The 21,802-nt window shown below is 37.6% G+C and overlaps 1 protein-coding gene, 1 non-coding gene and 1 pseudogene across 5 annotated transcripts in view; 2 read left to right on the forward strand and 1 right to left on the reverse strand.

Moving 5' to 3' along the window:
* The window catches only part of LOC115448818, a 78,578-nt gene extending 58,458 nt beyond the window's left edge, over positions 1 to 20,120 (forward strand). For 2 of the 4 annotated variants that reach the window (XM_037444500.1, XM_037444502.1), the window contains 17 exons: positions 452 to 529; positions 811 to 1,056; positions 1,432 to 1,470; positions 1,591 to 2,319; positions 5,165 to 5,288; positions 5,429 to 5,537; positions 6,149 to 6,353; positions 7,037 to 7,272; positions 8,205 to 8,396; positions 9,158 to 9,305; positions 9,770 to 9,986; positions 10,608 to 10,804; positions 11,233 to 11,396; positions 12,351 to 12,685; positions 13,240 to 13,290; positions 17,209 to 17,330; positions 18,038 to 20,120. In XM_037444500.1, coding sequence (XP_037300397.1) covers positions 452 to 529; positions 811 to 1,056; positions 1,432 to 1,470; positions 1,591 to 2,319; positions 5,165 to 5,288; positions 5,429 to 5,537; positions 6,149 to 6,353; positions 7,037 to 7,272; positions 8,205 to 8,396; positions 9,158 to 9,305; positions 9,770 to 9,986; positions 10,608 to 10,804; positions 11,233 to 11,396; positions 12,351 to 12,685; positions 13,240 to 13,290; positions 17,209 to 17,330; positions 18,038 to 18,045 — 3,200 coding nt within the window. In that variant the 3' untranslated portion in view covers positions 18,046 to 20,120. The remainder of the gene's footprint in view (positions 1 to 451; positions 530 to 810; positions 1,057 to 1,431; positions 1,471 to 1,590; positions 2,320 to 5,164; positions 5,289 to 5,428; positions 5,538 to 6,148; positions 6,354 to 7,036; positions 7,273 to 8,204; positions 8,397 to 9,157; positions 9,306 to 9,769; positions 9,987 to 10,607; positions 10,805 to 11,232; positions 11,397 to 12,350; positions 12,686 to 13,239; positions 13,291 to 17,208; positions 17,331 to 18,037) is intronic. The other 2 variants (XM_037444507.1, XM_037444510.1) reach the window with 2 other exon arrangements.
* Trnar-ucg lies at positions 15,389 to 15,461 on the forward strand. Its single transcript has one exon. It is a non-coding gene; the product is annotated as a tRNA-Arg (tRNA).
* A 1,290-nt stretch (positions 20,121 to 21,410) lies between the features above and the next one.
* The window catches only part of LOC119190724, a 17,273-nt pseudogene continuing 16,881 nt past the window's right edge, over positions 21,411 to 21,802 (reverse strand).

A 21,802-nucleotide genomic window follows, 5' to 3' on the forward strand; every position in this document is an offset into this window, starting at 1 on the left:
AAAATTCAAAAACTTTACAATTTTTTCTACATATCATAGTTATGTTTGCTTAGTAATTATTGGTTGGTACATTTTAGAATTAGTTTTAATTTGTGGATGTTGTGTACTCCTTTAATTGGTACATACATTAGAATGTGACTTTAGTACTTTTATATTGTCAATAAGAAATGTGTGTACTGTTGGAGGACCTTATTTAAATAAATAAATAAGTAGTATTGCAAGAGGTAGTCTAATTTGTTTCCGTAGGGTTTAATGTTATCAATTAAATTTCGGTCTGTAGTTTTAATTCCGGCCAAATCCTGCTAAAATATTGCCTGGTCTAGGAATCAAACCTAGGATGCCCTGGCCCACGTCTCATTCACGCCATCTCTTGAAAAATGAGTCGAGCAACTATCAAAGTCATTTTAAAGAATCCATTAAATTGTTAATTAGATACACTCGTTTATTTCAGGTATTGGATGGAGACCCCAAGGTCTGACGAAGCAGTGCAAGAACTTCCCAGTGCTGGGACCTGTGATGGACGGATCTAGTGAGTGATGCATTATTTAATATTTTATGCGATGAACAAATTATGAAATGCTTCCAAAGATTAGTAAGCGGTGAGCGAGCGGCAGCGAAGAAAATGAATAAGATCGTGATACAAATTCAATTACACGTAGAATGAAACTCATCTTCATAATTAATCACAACTAACACAACTACATATTAAAGTATTTTGTTATACTAATTTGAACCGTATTCGACAACACATAACGTTAATTTTAAATGATTATATTAACTAAATTTCTGAATTTTAAATTTCAACTCCAGCAAGCACACCGAACCCAGAACCGCTTCCGGAACCGGAGCCGAAAGCGGAGCCGCAACCACTCCCCGAACCGACACCTGAACCAACCGCGCAACCGATCCCCGAACCTGCAACCGTAACGTCTCCCCCCGAGAACGATAGGAACAAACGCGTGGCGATGCATTCCTTCGACGGATTTGACTTTAAGGACCTGGACGGCAACGTCACTGTGAAGACCAGCATGTCGTTTAAAGTTTCTAGTTCTAAAGGTAACTCAATGTTTTTATTAGTATTGTTTCCAGTAACATTTGTGTTGTGGCCTTTACAGATGCCAAGGAGACATTTCCGTGGCAACAAGAACTATTTTATTACACAAGTAGAGTTTGATAGCGGCTTGGCTGTATCCCTCGCATTTCTAAAGCATATGGGCGGCCGATTTGGCTTTCCAAGGTGGACCGCATCCTTTGCCAATAAAAAAACTTAACCTTTTAGTCATATAAGACTATTTTGTCCGTTATAACCTAATTCTTTTGTGAAAATTAGTTTTCATTGTTATTATGAGGCGCAATTATTATCTTTATTGTGATAAATTACTTTCATTTTGAAAAGACTATGCAGGGTTTATAAAACTATTTCCCTTCCAGGTCGTAAGAGACGGGCCGTACCAGAGCCGCAGAAACCAAGTGAGTACCCGATATAAGTGAAACCACGGCACTTGTGCTAACTCACGACCGCTCCAGTACAATACACTAACTTATACACGTGTATGTATATAATGCTGCATGTACACGTTGTTTTTACAGATGTGGACGCAACGACCACAAATCCCTCCCCCGAACCTAGCCTCGAACCGAACCAGGCGTCACACGATTTATCAAAGTCCGTACCAAAGACTAAGTCCTTGATAGATTCTCAACCCCAGCCTGAGCCTACCGCTGAACCTACCGCAGAGCCTGAGCCTAGCCCCGAGCCTATAGCCGAACCCGAACCCAGTCCCGAACCCAGCCCCGAACCCGAGCCCAGCCCTGAACCCAAGCCTGAAAGCGAACCTAGTTCAGAACCTACATCCAAGCCTAAATCCGAACCGGAGCCTAGCGCAGAGCCTAAAGCTGAACCAGAACCCAGTCCTGAACCTAAATCAGAACCTGAACCCAGCCCAGAACCAAAATCAGAACCCGAACCAACTCCAGAACCAAAATCGGAACCCGAACCTACCCCGGAACCGAAATCTGAGCCGGAACCTAGTCCTGAGCCAAAATCCGAACCCGAGCCTTCTCCTGAACCAAAATCAGAACCTGAACCGTCTCTCGTACTCAAATCTGAGCCCGAACCATCTCCTGAGCCTAAATCCGTGCCAGAACCTTCGCCTGAGCCTAAAGCTGAGCCCGAGCCATCCTCCGAACCTTCTTCCGAACCTTCCGCCGAACCTTCCGCCGAACCTTCCCCCGAGCCTTCCGCCAAACCTTCCCCCGAGCCTAATGCCGAACCGGCCCCCGAGACATTGCTAGTGAAGGGACTTAAAGACGAAGAAGGTAACGCACCCAAGCTTTGCACTTTACATTGTCAATGGTATCTGATAAAGAAAATAATACAAAATACTGCGGAAGGAGTGATAGTGGACTAAAAACTTCATGATGGATTAACTTTTGGTTTAACATTACGAATCTAATCTTGTTTATTTAATAAAATAATAGAATGAAACATTATTTCAATAATTATAATCGTAGAGTATCGTTTTATAGAATTAGAGACTGATTACCATTGACAATGTATTTATTATTTATTTTTGTATAGCTATAATATGTTTGAGTAAATAATATTTAGCTAATTATTGTGCTATTAATATTTTATTAATGTTTATGTTTTATTAAAATATTTGACACTTCTGTGCCATAAATTATTATGAATAATTATTATTTTTTTATAAAATTTGGCAATGAGTTTCGTAGTTTTTTAAAGCCTTTTTTTAATTCGTTTTGGCACAACATATATAGAATATAGATAACAAGATATATAGATAACAAGTCATTGTTTAATAGTACTTACGAATATTAATACGCCCTATAATAAAATAAAATATAACTAATTATTTACCGTAAAAAAGAATGTAAAATATCTACATAAACTTTTATGTTCTGTATGTTGTATGTATGTATATAATATAAATTAAGTATGAAATTCATATGTCATGTTCATAGTATTAATAATTGAAATCGATACGTCTAAAAATCTTTCTGATCTTATAATAACTTTAAAAAAATCAGCAGTTCTTTAAAAAAGCAACTTTTTGATAATGTTGACGTTAAATTATCGATTTCATATTATTTAATTATTATACTGTTATTGGGATCTCACTTCACGAATGGGTTTTTGATGGTTGCATGACTTTCTTTCACTTCATCTTTCCATCTTCAAAGAAAATACTATATTTGAATGTTTAGATTTTCTGAAATAATACTTTGACGGCTATATTAGACATTAGAATAGTTTATCATATATCATTACTATTTTAATGAAGCCCTAGGGAAAATACTGTATACTATAAGAGAAAGATTATCTTTTTTTAACAAATTGGAAATCCCTTATCTTATCTGACAATTGTGTTCTTTATTTTTAAATATATTTTTTATGAAAACTTATTCCCTCTCATTAGTAGAGGAACAGTGCCCAACAGTGGGACAGTATATAATACAGGGCTAATATCATTATTATTATATATTTATAAAACAAAAAAATATTGCAACAATGCGTACTGTAATTAATTAATTATTTTGTGTCAATTAAATCTAAACATTCACAATGGACTCACTTTCAATATCTGCTTTAATATCTGCTTGTTCTCGCTTGGCTCAGCCACCGCTACGCGTTTCGCAATCTCTATCCCTCTTTTGTCCTTTCTTTTTTCCTTTACCCTCTTTTTCTGTTTTTAATCACTAAACGTGTCTTTTTAATCTTTTAACTACACTTAGGTGAAGGAAGTTGGAGATGAAAAAGTATAAAAAACTATTTGGGATTATACTTTTCTTGAGCGACCATAGATTATAGAGTTGTGCAAAAAAAGAAAAGAGTGGTCAACTCAACAAATATTTGTACATTGGATAATGGAAGTTATCCTTAACTTTGAGTCCAATTTCTTCTTTGAATGGGATGATTTTGTATAGTCATGCTAGGCCTAAATTTGTAGTTATCAAAAATAGTTTGATGGTTGGACATTATTGTGTATTATTTCTGAGATTATACGTGTACATAATGAATGGTTCAGATGTCCTATAGATGTTCTCGGCCGGCGTGGCATTGTTTAGTTAGCATATATTGCACATTAAAGATCTTGGGTCTTGTGGAAGTAGGGAAAGTGCGATAAAAACATTCGGAAATTATTATTTAAGAAGTTTTTAGACCACAGAATACACAGAGGGTGATCTCAAGGATGTGGTAGCACATTTGGTAGAATTTATGTTTGTAGCGAATATAGATAAGAGAGACATTAGCTTTTATTTTAAGGGTGTTTTGACACCGGCAAGGTTGGATGGTAGATAGTGTACAGAATGATCTTTACACCAATGTACAACTTTTGGAAACCTGGGTTGGTTTGACTGTCTACGTGGGTCGTTATTTACAAGTTTTAATTTGTGGTATCTAATGACAGACGTCACTTTACGAGGTCTGTTAAACAGTCTTCCCACATCCGTGTAATGTCTACGAAATGGACAAGCAATGGAAAATATTGATGCAAAAACGTATTTAGGAATAGACAGTGAGAGTCTAATATAGCAATCGCTATAACTTCATCGGCGTTCATTGAGATTGGATCTCGTCTGCCAACAAAGGCAATAAGGAATAATTTTTAAATCAGCCATAATACATATCGAGGGCTTCATGACAAATTGGCTTATAGACAGAAGTGCAAAAATGTTATCAGGCCGAAATTTGGAACACGCACCTTTCTAAATATAATAATCTAATAAAAAATGAATCCCTGTTTCACTTGGTCACGCCATCACGCGTGAACGGCTGGACCGATTTCACTATTTTTTTTGTTGTGTTTGTTATTGTCAGGAGAAGGTTCTTATGAAAAAAAAAATAACAAAATTGCGCGGAAAATTAGAAAATTTAAGAAAACTTAACGAAAATATGAATTTTATATAACTGTCAATTGTTTGAAATAACTGTCAGCGATTGACAGAATGCGCGCTGCAAAACATAGTTAAGACGGGACAACGTCTGTCGGGTCAACTAGTTTCATATACAATCAGTTTCCTTTTAAACTTCACTTTTGTCTCTGCGCCAATTTGTTCCGAAGCTCTTGATATGTAGAGTGTATCACACGGTCTACGGCCGTGACACTGACGTGGTTACTATAAGCCGTTGACATTGAAGGGTACTTCCCGAGCCACGAGTACGTGCCGAAGTACGACTTCAGCCCGATGGATTGCACCGACATCGTGATTGGGACCGCGCGCGGCAACTTACACAGGGTCCAAGACTATTATACCAGAGATAGGTGAGTAAACGTACCTCATTTCCGTACCATCGCGTAAATGAAATAAAAAAATAAAATTAAAAAAAAACAGTGCCTATTACACTGTTGTTTAGTAGCGGTCATGCTGCGGCTGATGATGATTGTTCATAACTGCGTTATAGGTCGACCCCACGCGTGGACACGTTCTGGGGCGGGCACGACGACATCACCGCCGCTTCCGGGTACGAGGAGAATGGCGTTACCACCATCATGTTCCGCAGGAAGATCAAGGTAATTGAAAATATTTAATTCACCGTTTTCCTAACCTATAGCTGCAAGTTTGTTTGCGTACCATCGATCATAAAAAAGTCTACTAACAAGCTTTCCTTCAAGATTTCTATATTCTATTTCTGAATCTATCTTTTCTGTTATAGTATGTTTATTTTTATTTTAACTGGTGGTATGTCTTTCGTATGTGACAGTCCGCCTGGGTAGATACGACCGTAATGTTTATTCCTGCCGCCAAGCAACAGTGTGTAGTCACTGTTGTATTCTGGTTTGAAGGGCATTGTAGCCAGTGTAACTACTGGACATAAGACTTAACATCTCATGACTCAGGATGGCGAGCGCAGTGGAATACCAAATAATGCTTTGTAATTCAATGTGTTGGTATTTCTACTGTTAATGGGCGGTCGTATCGTTTACCGTCAGGCGAACGGCAAGCTCGTCTCGTCATCCAAAGCAATAATAAAGAATAAATATATGAGGCATATTAAATTAGTCAATATATATAGAGTCAATATGAGCCCTTGAGGATGATCTACTTAATAGGTCGAAACTGGTCGGCTATTCCGACTACTTTAGTACGTGAGTAAAACGGTGTTATTTCTGATTTATTTCAGGCCAAGGAGCCCACGGACCACTCGTTCGTAGACGACCTGATGCACGTGATCTGGGCCCGAGGCCAGGAGCCGGGCAAGTACAAGCACTCGCCCCCCTCGGGGCTGGAGCGAGGACCCGCCGCCGTGGGGGACTTCTACAGACCCGACGAGCTGAAGTACCACGGACATGGGGCGCAGAGAGGAGTGCTGGCCATCAACTTCTTCGGTGAGGATATAACACCATGAACTAAGTGACTTTATGCGATACAAAATTATATATATTTGGAATTGCTTTTATTTCGCCGTCTTTTGAACTTAGTTTAAGTTTTCGAAAAATAATGTCACACACACTACATCACGCATTTATCCCCGAAGGGGTATGCAGAGGCGCAACCAGGGCACCCACTTTTCGCTAAGTGTTCCATCCCATGATGTGATAGGGGGCGAGCTTATCACCATATTGGCAACAAATTCCAGCCTTTGGACTGATACTGAGCAGAAAAACCCAAACATCACTTTGTCCCACCCGGGATTTGAACCCAGGCCCTCAGAGCGCTGTCATGCCGCGCATGTAGTCCTACTATAACGCCGAGGCAGTCGAGAAATAATGTCATTTAAGTTAATTAGCCTTTTAATTGTCGTGACATTTTGCCTTTTCAGGTGAAGGAAGGAGATCACCCCCCATATTTTGTCATTAGTTCTCGAGCTATAGGGGGCGAAAATCTAAGCCTTTACATATCTTTTGCATGAAAAGTGATCTTTATATTTTGAACGTCTAGGTCATTTAATTTTTTTATCACGGCTTTAAAGACTTGAACCTGAAAGTAAATAAAATCTATTGTCGACCAATGAGAGATGGATATTTTGATCGCATGATGTATTCTAAATTCTACCTACTTCCAATTACAGAAGAAACAAAATCCACCATCAACGGCGGAGTGTTACCGCTCCCGGACAAGTGTGGGGGCATGTGGAAGTTGCCTACCACCTGCGACCCCGCCAGCACCACCAACAACACCTGCGAGTACTTCGCCTCCTGGGAGTACCTCGGACTCAAGCGAGGCAAGGACTCTATCAAGTTCACCATCAGGACTAAACACAGCAAGCACTGGACCGGGATAGGATTCAGTGATAATAAGAAGATGGTGGGTTTTGGATTTTAGTTATTTTTTAAAGTTAGGAGTTTAATGAGAATTAATGAAAACCTAGCTTCCTGATAATGCTATTAGAATATTAATAATATCAGCCCTGTATTTTATACTGTCCCAGTGCTGCACGGGCCTCCTCTACTACTGAGAGGGATTAGGCCTTAGTCCACCACGCTGGCCTAGTGCGGGTAGACTTCACACACCTTCGAAAATTCCTATAGAGAATTTCTCAGGTATGCAGGTTTCCTCACGATGTTTTCCTTCACCGTTAAAGCAAGTGATAATTCACAAAGAATACACACATAGCTTTAGAAAAGTCAGTGGTGTGTGCCCTTGGGATTTGAACCTGCGGACACTCGTCTCAGTAGTCCGTTCCACAACCAACTAGGCTATCGCCGCAAGAATACTAAGACACCAGTTAATTATCAAATTAGCACATCTTCGATGAAGACAGACTCATGCTCTTTATCTCAAGGAGTAACTCTTTTGTCACTGTGGGTCACTCTTTGTCATTCGTATTCCGTCCTATGATGTGATAGAGGTAAGGCTTTCACCATTATCAGCCACACATCTCAAACTGGGCAATCAACAACTCAACTTGACACGACCTGAAAATTAATCCAATACTTCAGCACAGCAATCTATATATATAAAAATGAATGCCTATTTCCCTTGGTCACGCCATCACGCGTGAACGGCTGGACCGATTTCACTATTTTTTTTGTGTTTGTTATTGTGAAGAGAAGGTTCTTATGAAAGAAAAAAATAAGGAAGTTGAGGGGAACGTTAGAAAATTTAAGAAAAGTTAATTTCAGCGATTGACAGAATGCGCGCTGCAAATTCATAGTTAAGACTGGACAACGTCTGTTGCGTCAGTTAGTGGTACAATACAAGCACAGAATACAACTCAGCCATTGTGTATGTTCCAGTCGCAAACAGACGCGATCATCGGCTGGGTGGACCCTCGGTCGAGCCGCCCGTTCCTGATGGACACGTGGGTGAGTGGCTACTCCGCGCCCAGGAACGACCCGCGCCAGGACCTCTCCAAGGAGGCCGGGAGTCTGCTCGACGGGTTCACCACTCTCAGCTTTGTGAGGAAGAGGGACACCGGCGATCAGAAGGTAGGAGATATTTTTACTGCAGTAGGCTGGACTAGGTGATTATGTTGCGATGCTCTCATCGTCTTAAGCTCGCATTTTATTTTTAAATGCAACCTTCACATTTTTTTCTTTGAAATAGAGGAGGGCAAGTGACAATCGTTATTACTAAAGAAAACACATGCTAGAAAATATTATTGTAAGGCATAGCTGATATCTATGGACTGATCTGTTTACCATAAGCAGTCAACACGTCTGTTTGTTGTTCAATAAGATTTACCAGCTTGTTTGAGACTAAACTGTGAAGGATCAAATTAATTTAAACTTCATACACAGTTAATATATTTAGATGGACCTAATGCCTAAGGAATTTAATAGTCACCTTTGGTTGATACAGAGATGAGACATAAATTCAAATTCAATCATTTATTTGCTGAATACAGGTTACATTAATTTCACAGGTGTTATGTAAAGATGGAAAGTCTCGCCATATTCTACCTTTACCGGGCGTGCATTTTTTTAGCCGTAAATTATATTAAATTAAATATAACCCTCATAACTTTGCATTGATCGATTCAATAATAATATGAGCCCTGTATTATATACTGTCCCAGTGCTGCACGGGCCTCCTCTACTACTGAGAGGGATTAGGCCTTAGTCCACCACGCTGGCCTAGTGCGGATTGGTAGTCTTCACACACCCTCGAAATTCCTGTAGACAACAAGATCCAAATTCTTCCCTAAAACCTTAACAATAGTAGCTATTACCGTATGTGCTTGTTCCAGGACCTCGCGTTTACGGACACGCGCTGCCTGTACATGATGTGGGTGGTGCAGGGCGGCGGGTTCGACCCCGTCAACAAGCGCACCAGCAAGCACCTGCAGGTGCCCGTCGTCAGCGACGACCGCGTCTGCATCAGGCCCTGCGGACCTGGTGAGGGTTTCCACTTGCTTACACAACTACAAACATCCATTCCCTAATGCTCATTATTTTAGGTCAATGCCAGTATGATTTTTCAGGTTTTGTGCTTACGTGTGGTGGTGATTATTATAATCTCACTCACTAGTTCGGGGCTCGATATTTGCATAAAATAAAAATCTTCGTTTATCTTACTTAAATGTGAGATTAGTGCAATGTTTAAACTGAGACACCATACACTAGGTGTTAAAACCCGCCATAGTGGCCAACGTGAGTGTGTCGCGTTCCGAGATCAACCTGTTTATATCCGGCTCCAATAGGCCGACATTATTGTGTCGACTGCGGAGGGGTAATCATCTCTCGTCATTTGACATTCTATTGGACTACTTACCATCAGGTGCATTGGGGTCAAGTTCATTCAAACTTTCAACAACATAAAGGTTTTCGGAATCTTTTCTGATACTCCTTCCCCTCTCCAGAGCCCGTAGAAGAAGAGGTAACAACAGAAGCGATCCTACCGGGTCAGTCGTTCTACACGATGCTGGTGCGAGTGACGGGGCTGGCTGACAGCTTCCATCCACCAGCTCCTGGCAGCAAGGAGTACGACGAGCTCAGCGCACAGGTCGCGGACAACGTGGGGTCCACCCTCGGCAGGACCAAGGGGTACCAGGGAGTCGTCGTCAACGGGTTCATGCAGTGAGTATTAATAAAACGATGCTTTCGTATCATCATCATCATCATTTCAGCCCTTGAATCGTCGATTGGACATAGGCCTCCATTGAGCGCCATAAAGACCGATTCTGGGTCGCCCTCATCCATCGGACTCCGGCGACCCTCACCAGGTCGTCGGTCCATCTCGTTCAGTAACGAATCACTATTTTAAAAAACGTTAAACCTTACGGTGAGGGTCCGAGCAAGCCGGCATAATTGTGTCGATGGGCGAGGGTTGATCTCTCGTCGATCGATACTCTATCTAGACTCCGATTATCATCAGGTGCAGTGGAGTCACTTTGCCATGAGTACGTACTACTTAGCAGTACTTAGTGCTAGCACTTTATGCCAGTTTTAATTTAAGTCAGAGGTATAGTTAGGAAAAAAAAACCTCACCATGTTGGCGAAAATATGGAACTTATTTCTTGTACTGTCAACTTTTAAATGAAAAAGCAAAAGCTGCGCCTTCAAAGCAGGTTTTTCATATTTCTGGTCAGGCTATAGGTCTATTAGATAAATGGGTTCTAAAACTTTAAAAATCAGTCCTCAAGTTTTCAATGCATTTTATGAACCTATATTAAAATTTAAAAATGATAAACTCCATAGGAATGAAACTAAGGCAATCATAGCGGAACTGAGCCTGAAGGTGATAGAGGTGTCAGGGGCTAATGTGGACAACTCCACGGAGGACGATGATGCGGAGCTTCTGAAGTGGAAGCGAGCTGTCCAGGACATGCTGGCGGAAGGCAAGGTGGGGAACCTGAACGTAGACCCTGAGTTCCTGGTGTTTGAGCCTCAGAACTGTGAGTATTGTGATTTGATTTTGTATAAATCGTTTTATTTGTTTGAAATAAATTTTACTACATACCTATTCTAACATTAGCAATTTGTCAACCAATTTCAGAAAAGGAAGAGGTGTTCAACTCGCTTGTTTGTATTTTTGTTAAAATATTATAATTCTTGAAATGTATGGGATAAAAAAATTAATTAACTAGATCTGGTGACGATATAAAGGATTTACGACACACTGTGACGTCATCGCCTTTACAGTGTACGCGTACAAGGGAGATAGACAGATATTGTTATGCCTATCCTCGCTATTGTGTATTGATATTCGATATTTTTTCTTAATGATATTTGATTTATGCTATGCTTCTTATAGCAGCAAGGTTCTAGCGCTATTAAACCTGTCCTAAATTCGATTTCAAATGATTTATAATCTTTTACCCAGTGTTCTCAACTCGTCCCACCGAGGAGGAAGGTGGTTCGTCCTCCGTGGTGATGTCGGCCACCAAGCTGTGGGTGGTGGTGGGGTGTGTGGCGGCGCTGCTGCTGGTGGCGCTGCTGCAGGCCGCCTGCACGCTGTACAGGACCCGCGCCACCACCAACAACAAGGTAAGAGGCTGCAGGTGATAGCTCACGTTATAGAAATATATCATACGCGAAGAAGATGTTATGAAGTATATGACTTTTATTTATTTTGAGAGTTTACAACAGAGAACACACATTAAATTATTTTTACATATAGCAGTATAACTGCAGAAGATAGCTGTGTTTCATTACTTACAGTAAACTACAGCATGCATCATAACTTACATGATATTAGTAAATTTTGAATTTAAAAATCAAAAAGGTTTGACTTTATCATCTCGAAACGAGAAAGTAACTAAAATTATGTCGAAACAGCACTCCTTGTACGTAATTATAAAAATACCTTTGTGACAATCAAAAACTAGTTTTTTGAAGCATTTATTCGATGAGTGCCGACTGCTGATCCAGTTCACTTTGAGAACCTCTGATCGAATGTAGAGTAACGAGCGGTGCACAGCCACGCAGTAGTTTTAATATAATCTGGACGATGATACTATTTATGGATGGTCATTCATACTGACGTAGATTCTTTCTAAGAGGGTGTAGTAGGCGGTAGTAAAAAAACGGCTGTCGAATTTAAGGAAAGGTACAACACGTGAGGCCCCTGTAAGCGCATGTGTATTTCTAAAGTGGCCAAAGATCATTCTAGGGCGACCGACCACTCTTGCACGCGTCCCCCAGCTACGCCATGGTCATTTACTTGTATAAAAAAACTAACTGCTATTTTTATAATAATATAATAATATATTATATAACATTTATTCTATGTATTTATATATCTATACTATAATAAATATATATTTATTATTTATTATTTGTTCTTTTAAAGTTTCAAGCTTTCTTTCATGCACCTACCATGATTATCTCAGCACCACCCTAAGGTTGACTGGTAGAGAATACCTATAGCATTAAGTCCGCCTGTATACATTTGTATACTAAGTGTAATAAATAAATAAATAGATATTTTTTTTCTTCCAGGAACAACTGATCCCCAACGCGGTATGGAAAGACTACTCCCCATCGAACACCAACTACGGCTTCGAACCGTTCGACAACGACGACAAGTTCACCAACACCACCTCCACGGCGACCGCGAGGCGTCGGCCCCCCGCCCCCCTGCGGCCCACCGAGGCCCCCCCACCACGACCCACGCACAGGCCCGTCAACGGACAACAGAAGACCATGACCATCAACAGCAAGGTCAATGGCAGCGCGAGGAACGGGAACGGCAGCGGCAGGACCACCCCCCACCACGGGAACGGCACCTTCTACCACGACACCAGGTCGCTGCAGCGGCCTCGGGGACAGTATGGGTAAGTGGTTTAAAAGAATTTTTCATAACCATGTTTAACTTATTAGTATGAAGTCCGTATATAACTTGACCAGGAAAATAAAAAACTTATTTTGTAAGCGTAGGCGGTACAAGAAGTTAGTTCCAATGTTACCACAAGAAGGATTTTTAATTTCCTGGTCAGGCTACAATTGATATTATAGTCTATGGACTATTTTATTATCTGTCTACATTTGTTTTCTTACTCCCATTAACTCATACGTTCCTAGTTTCTAAGTTGGCTAAAAATATAATTTTAAATACAAAAAATACGAATTGAAGAAATTATAAGTTTTTCTTTCGTCTGCTAATGATACTACTCTTTTTTTACTATCATTAAATTATTTCTAAAGTAAAAAAAAAATCTCTTAAAATAACATAAACATAATACGGAGTTTCTATCACGTTTTGAGTAAAAAGTTTTATAACTATTCCATTCGAATTACTAAAAAAACTCGATATATCAATCCAATTTTATATTCTTGTACCAGCGTGGAGACGCCAATTGATTTTTGTTTTTTTTTTTTTTTTGTAAAGTGTCGTCGAACCAATCGGAAGGTCGGATGCGGAAGAATCCGGGAAAAGCTGGTAAATAAAAAAAAATTACAAAAAGTTTTAAAATGCACCGCTTGGCTCATATACCGACACCTTTTATAGCACTCTTAATAAAATAATTACCCTCCAAAATTGACAATTTGTGGGAATCGTCAAACAATCAATTTCTGTTTGCGACCTTTTAGTTTTTTCCCTTTTTTTTCATGCTATAGGTTTAATTTTTACCTATCTTTAATAAGCTCAATTTTATAGCAACTTCAAAAAAAAGGTAGCAAACAAAAACTAGTTTTCCGACGACTGCCGCAAACTAACAATTTTGATATAGGTCATTATTTTAGGAGTGCGTTATATTTAAAAAAAAAATGGTTTTGGCTAGAATTACCGGCACATTTTTATCAAAAACTTTTTTAATAATGGGTTTGAATTAAACGCTTATGCTTTTTCAAATTGCTCATTAAATAGCAGTGGTATTTGAACCTGTGCTATACGGTGAAGCGGTAAAAACATATTCAAAAGATATTAAAAAATATATAAATTATCATGTTTTAGACATACCCGAAATTCGAATTAAGACGTCAGGTTGTCGACGTTAACATTTTTTAGGTTATAAAAAAAAAATCTATCGTAATACTATTAACTCATTGATCGAATGACAACAAGCCGGCATAATTGTGGCAACAGGCCAGGGGTCATTCTTGTCAATTGATACCGTAAACCCCACTCTACCTACCATCGGGTGCATTAATTCACTTTGTAGTGCTTATATTAAAAAAAAAACAATTACTTAAGTAGACCGTGACAATCGCGTTGTCTTAGGTTTCATTCCTATTGTAGGAAAATACTTGTATGAGTGTGTGATAAAACATATAAATCATTGTTTGGTATCAATTGTAACAATGTACGTATTTTCGGTGCCATTTTTTGGCCGAAGCGCGACGTGCGATACGTCGTTGGACGCGTCTCGGCTAGCACTACACGAATCAAAAATAATCCGGAGTAGTGTCAGTACAAAAATTTTCCACCGTCGGCAAAACAAGGTAAAATTCAAAAAATTTGGAAAAATTGAGGGGGGGTATTGTCAAAAACTATATAAACGTAAAGAACTAATCGAGCCAAATACAATGATGTGCCACACTATATGGTTAGTTTAGTTTGGATACAAAAAATTTTCGAAATTCGAACAAATTATTTTTAAAGTGTGCACAGCTTAGGTAGATTTCCATACATCGATCGGATGACGAAAATTGAAGTTAGCCGGATCGCGACGTGTGATACGTCTTAAGAAGCGTCTCGGCGCGTACAACAAGAATATATAATATACTTGTGTACTTTTGATACCAAAAGTTATTTGTTTTTATAACTCATAAAGCTATAGACGTGCCTATCATATCATGTGACGGAATAAACTACAGTTATTTATAGCATCGATACTTAGCTCTTATTCCTCTGTTCACAATGTTCATAATACGGTACATATTTGGTATAGCTTATGCATACATTTATCACAAACCTAATTACGCTAAACAAATCAAGGTTAATAGCCTCACTATGTTTGTAAACGAACCAGGGCGTAGTCACTTGTCATACAAACTTGCTTAAACATTACGTACTAGATTTAGCGAAGTGAACATTCACTGTGCTCAACTGAATTGAACTGCAATCCATTCAAACTGAGTTTAATATGGTCAATGTTGATAGCTTGTGGTTGTGTACGGAGCGCTCATGATATAAGAACTCGAGTCTAAGTGTAAACCTGGATGTGAATAAAAAATATTAGTCAAATAAGTAAAATTATTTGTTGTTCAAGTGAATAAATAGGTTATAACAGTGACGTTGTTGCCATTTTAGTTCAGATTTTGAACAAATAGTTTATATAGACGTTCGTGTCTATAGAATATATGTTAATGCGCTAGAATAAATTGTACAAATTTAACATAGCCGAACAATAATACAATAAATTAACAATAAATTGCTTTGACAATCAACTTTAACTATATGGTAATACAAGTAGTTTTAGGTAAGTACATGATTTTATAGAATCTGCGTTAATGAATTACATTTTATGTCAATTTTGTATGAGATGTTTTTATTGCAATAGAACAGATTGAAAATTTGGCCATGTTGCCCATAAGACCGTGTGGCCTAATGGATAAGGCGTCGGACTTCGGATCCGAAGATTGCAGGTTCGAGTCCTGTCACGGTCGTCCGATATGATACTTTTGGTTTTTGTTTTTTGATAATTTTCTCTTTTGAATTTTTATAATATGGAGTTTAGTTATATTTTATTTTTAACTAATGATAAAGCAGATTACTTTAGCTTAATATTTGTATTTTTTTTCTATTATTTGAGACGATAATATTTTGGTCTAGGTGTTATTCAATAATAACTTGTTATTTTTATTATTAGAGATTTCATTTTGTGAAAATATTGTCCATTACGGAAGCGGTCAGCGCTCCAGAACTTTTTTTAACTTGAAATCTTTGCAATCTTTAAAAATTAATATAAGTTCACATTATTTATATGGTTACCAATTTTGGAGTCGGTGATTAATTGAAGTTTGTGTAAGATGCTATGACGACAGGGGAACACTTTTTATTTCCCAGATCAGAGTAAATACTTACCTAGTACCTACAGACCAATTAAAACCATAAACCAGAGTTTATACTTGAGGGGTGAGTCTATTGCCATATCGGGCACGATTTTCGGAATCAGTGTTGATATTGAGAAGAAAAGCCGATTAATTGAACCCGCGACCTCAGAGCGAAAGTCGCGTCGCGCGCACAACACAACTACGCTACCGAGGTAGTCGTAGTTGTTAACATTTCTGATAAAAAGTTGGTGAATACTTTTTATTTGTTCAAAAAGGAATCAATCCTTAGCTTAGCTTAGTTTATTTTACAAATTACTAAGTATATACTTATAAAATATATATACAAAAAAATAATAAACGCCAAAAAAAATTGCAAACGTCTCCAAACAAGGGCGTCGCTAAGGGGGGGGGGGGCAAGGAGGGTCAGCTGTCGTCGTCGTCCCCTACAGGTTCTAAAACTCGAATGAATTCACGAATTCTATTCCTAATATTCCCTACTCTCAATTACGCTCTGCTCTATGTCATTGTTAAATCGGGAGAGGGGAAGTGGCAGAGGAACATGTGCTCTCAATTCTACCTACAATTCATGTTTTTCTCATTCTCCATACTAACTTGACTTCCCCCTGGGCCATCGGCTGGCGACGCTCTTGTCTCCCAACGTGTACCTTTGTGCCAGCTACTTGTAAGATCTACTTTATCGTTTATAATGTATGAATATGATTTTTTAAGTATCAAAATGTCTTCCCCTCATGCTTTAAACCTAGTACAGGCAAAAATACCTACGTGTCAAAATACCCGAAGGAAATTATCTGTAAATGTTTGAACGATTCGATGTCGGATGTTTGTCAGAAGGTGACGCAGATTAAATGGATGTGGATGAAATTTGCATACGGGTTGATTGTGCTTTGGATTAACACATAGGCTACCTTTTTGTCAAGGTAACTCTCTCATGGGAAATAATGAGCATCTTTAATCAGATTTGTTTAATAGATGGCGTTGTAAACAGCTACAGCGTTCTAATGATTTTTGTAACGGGAAAGGCTCTTCACGAGGATGAAACTTACAGCAACACCTAGTTTTATAAGTACATATTTGGTACCAGTATCACTGAGTACCCTCTTTACACAGGTCCCTCGACTGACGGTGCCAATAGGCCGGCATAATTATTTGATTGCCGAGGGATAACCATCTCGAGCACTCTTCTTAAACTGACTGTGCCAACAGGCCGGCACAATTGTGTCGACGGCTGAGGGGTAACCGCTCGTCAGTCGACATTCTATTGGAACCCACTCCACTTACCGGGTGCAGTGGGTCACTATGTTTGCATACAGTATAACAGCGCGGTGTCGCTCGCGTGCAGGTACAGTGGCGGCGGCGGCGCGGGCGGGGAGGAGGGTCGGTGGGCGCGCTCGCTGCCGCGCGGCGCGCGCGTGCACACACAACCGGACTTCTACTTCATGCCCTCGCAGCGGAAACACGAAGGTACGCACACACACACACACACACACACACTCATAAATCCTCTACACTGCCTTTAGTTTGTCTACATACGCTTTATTATATATGATAAAAATTATTTGCATGAATTCTTGGTACCTTTATCAGCTCGTATGTCCTACTTGTTCTCATACATTGATATTTTCAAAACGGTAAAGTAATGCTGTATACATATTTGTTTACAATATAATAGACTGGACTAGGGCAACTACCATTGTTCTCAAAAGAAACCTGGTTGAAATAATAATTAGCTATTATGATTCTTAATCGAGGATTCTCATTTTTACCATGTATACAATCACAGCAAGACTTTTGCAAATTTTGAATGTTTTAAGACTTGCGGCGAGTCCTATGTGTATAAAACTATTTAAATATTATCGCTAGTGTAAACCCTACTGGAAGTTTAACGCAATTTATTGCTGCAAGATCTTGCTAGTCTAAACTGTGCTTTGTAACAAAATATCAGGAAAGCTGATAAAACCTTCAAAGTATTAATGAAAAATTAAGATCACTTATCAAGTCATCCAATACAATAATATTGTACTTTCTAAATCCTAGCCAGTCTCTCCGACTCTGTCCCTGGATTTTCCCTGCTGGCTCGTTTATAACAAAAATAATATTTGACTTCCTTACCAGCCTTTCTGGATTCCTGGATGTCCCCTGCAATTACTAACAGTGTGCTGTTCTTCCAGATTTCTGAGAGCGAGTGCGGCCGCAGTAACAAGTTACCATACACATTTACGCGTAGTTTTAGCTCCGTAATTACACGCGCCCTTTACTTATACACAACTTGTTATTAAAGTGGATATAAAACTAATGGGAAATAGATTCCCGAGCCAGACAAACATATTTTTTAGAATACATGTAATTGAAATAGTGTGTGAACTTCTTTTGTAAATTCTAAGGTTCAAACGGTTTTTGTTGCAAAATGAACTCAAAATTCCATAAATATGAAAACGAATTGCTAAATGAATTTGCAGTTGATTAGTTGTTCTAAATTGTTTGCGTCTTATGACTTAAAAATTGAGATATAAGTTATAAGTAAGGGCCATTATGTACACAAACCTGATCTAGTCTCTATTTACAGTTTTAAACGTAAGTTATTTCATCTCTTGTAAATGTAACGAATAACTCCATAACAATATTATATTAATATTAAGACAATATGTATATTATGATTTAGGAAATATTAATATAAAACGCAACTTCGAACCATCTATAGGGAGGTATAATTAGGAAATAAAATAATTTAAAAGAACAAGACCATTCATAGAGAATATAAATTTTTTAACTATTCAAATTTGTATAATTTCATTTTCAACCTTGAACGTTATTAAAATCATTTTATTCCCCAAATAGTAGTAATAAAAATCAAGTCTCATTATGCCTATTAATACCAACAGGAAATATATTTGTTTTTTTTTACTAGTGTCCAACACTGGTTCAAAGAATGCATACTCTAAAAAAACGCTAGTGTAGCGTTAGCCTAATGCACAAATGTATGAAATGGTCATAACAAAATAATTAGTTTTATAGTACCGAAACTGACAAAGTTCTTATCAATCTTACCAACGTATCAAGATTTATGATTATAGATAATAAACATTCTGAGATATTGAAGTGTCCACCAGCTCCCCTAGTGGTTGAATTTAGAAACAATTTGAATATAAACATAACTATTTACTTTTCTATTTTGAAATATTTATTGACATAAATAAAGTATTTTTTGATACATTATCAAGAAATATATTTGTACAAGATTTTTTTCTCAGAATATATTATATTCATACATTTTTTTTTTATATTTAAAAAATCTGGTTCTGAGTTTAATCACTAGAGACGCTACTTTCTATATATTCATTTGTTATATAGATTTTATTATCTAATGTAAATAATGTTTGTATAAACGCTGTATATTGCACAAATTATATAAGAATAATATAATTAAGAAATAATTGTTTATTTTAATATAATAAATCTTCAACGAATATGACACAACGCCATCTGTGATGTAATGGCGAAATTTCATTGACAGGTACGTTATTAGATTTTTAGATATTCTATAAAAAACAAAACGAAATTATTAATAATTAGAATATTTTGTGTATTAAATTTGAAATATACATACTAATACTTGGGCTCAAAAAGATATTTGTCACCTCATGAGATATAAAAACATAGGCATTTGTACTATAATATATAAGATTGGGGTTAGTGGCATTGCGTGGGTGGCTGGGGCCAGTGGTGGACCCAAAATTTATAGAAGAAAGCCACTGCGCTAAAAAAAAGTAATTTCAAGAAATAAAAGTCACGCGCGTCCTCCAACTTCTACATATTTTGTCGCCCCCACATTAGGCTACTGTTCATGGACTACTAAATGATTGTATGTATGGCAAAACTATCTTAAAATGATGCCAGTTCACTATCTTAACCCGTCATGACTTGTCAAACAGCTACGCGTGTGACGGAAAAATAACCTTATTATGTAGTATATAAGGTTATAATCCCGTGACACACGCAAATGTCATGTAGCTGTCTTGGCTCGCCGGCGAGCCACGAGAGACCAAGAATTAAAGGACCCCTAACGGAATATTAGACAACGAACTGTATTTTTTCGTGTTAGTCCTCAAGGGTCTCCTAAATAATGTGACGATTTGTAACAGACAATGAGTAATGACATTGCCGATGTTAATAGATAGAATTAATTGTTATTTAACCGCAATAGAATGTACAATATGTACCGGACCTAAGATTTATAATAAATAATTAACACGAGATCTGGTTTTATTTAATGAGACGAGCAAGTCGCTCGAGTGTGAAAAAGAACTGTAGGGCACTTCACTATGGTCTTCATTCTGATATACTTTACCCCAAGATGAATTCATTGACATTAAGTGTTTAAACTTTTTTTATTGTTAAATCGACCAATGGTTACAAATCGATTGCTTTTCTAGTTTACCTAAATAAAAACTTTAACTCATGGAAGAGATGTATTTTGCTTAAATGACGCTTCAGCGCCGCCATATATTTCAAGATGTTAACATTTATACAGAACTCGCTGACCCGACAGACGTTGTCCCGTCTTAACTATGTTTTTCAGCGCGCATTCTGTCAATCGATGACAGTTATTTCAAACAATTGACAGTTATATAAAAATAATATTTTCGTTAAGTTTTCTTAAATTTTCCGCGCAATTTTTCATAAGATCGTTTTCTTAACAATAACAAACATAACAAAAAACAAATAATGAAATCGGTCCAGCCGTTCACGCGTGATGGCGAGACCAAGGGAAATAGGGATTCATTTTTATATATTACTAGCGGCCCGCTCTGGCTTCGCACGGGTATAACATAACAAAATAACAGTATTTCTCCACTATTTAATGGATGTTATTATTATACATATAAACCTTCCTCTTGAATCACTCTATCTATTAAAAAACCGCATCAAAATCCGTTGCGTAGTTTTAATGATTTAAGCATACAAAGGGACGGAGAAAGCGACTTTGTTTTATACTATGTAGTGATATAGATTATTGACCTATTTTTGGATTTTGATATTATGGATTAATGGTTCCTAGATATAGTATCTAATGTTACTACCGGTAGAATGAAACGCTATTTATATAGTTTTTTAGGGATAAACGGCTTCAAACTAGATATATCTTATAAAAGTTTCAACTGATTTCCTCTAAGATAAGTAGGTTTTTAGTTTTAATTTTTTTCAAAGAAAACTTAAATAACTAAACAGTGATTGATTTAATTATATTTTAAATATAGTATAAAGTGCACCTAATCATTAATTACGATTTATATTAATTGCATTTGCAATTGCATTGCAATTTTTTTAATCAATCATTGATTTGATTGAAATTTTAATTGATATATGCCCCACTCTGTTTGTCTGCCTGGTTTACGTATGTTAAATGTATTGGAAAAGTACAAATGAAACAATTTCAGAACCTCAAGTGATTTAATAAAAGAGAAGGCATAATTTCTTTAATAAACGTGTAAAACTTCATTAATAACAATTGTTATAAAATAATGAAATGTTTATTAAATATAATTAAAGATTTGCCCTCACACCCTTTACTTGTTTCGACTTGACGCGCCACAGATCCTGTGAAAGAAAGATAACTTTTAGTCAGGCGAAATATACCTCTACATATACCTACCTGTTGACGATGAGCCAGTACTCAACCAGTTAAGGCGAACCTCAAGGTCCATTTTCATACATTTTGTTTCACCTTTAATCTGGATAACTAAACAAGTATTGGCAAGTAAAGAATTTAAATTCACGTCTAGTTAGTGATTAGTTCTCGCAGTTGAAAGAAAAACGTAAAAATAATTAATAATCATGGATATTTCGGCCTTTAAAATTTCGTCATATTAAATTTAAGGAGTAAAAATAGGCGTTATAAGAAAATTATTTACTCACATACGACGAAAATAAAATCT

Source organism: Manduca sexta, chromosome 5, assembly GCF_014839805.1.
Source record: "Manduca sexta isolate Smith_Timp_Sample1 chromosome 5, JHU_Msex_v1.0, whole genome shotgun sequence".
NCBI lineage: Eukaryota > Metazoa > Arthropoda > Insecta > Lepidoptera > Sphingidae > Manduca > Manduca sexta.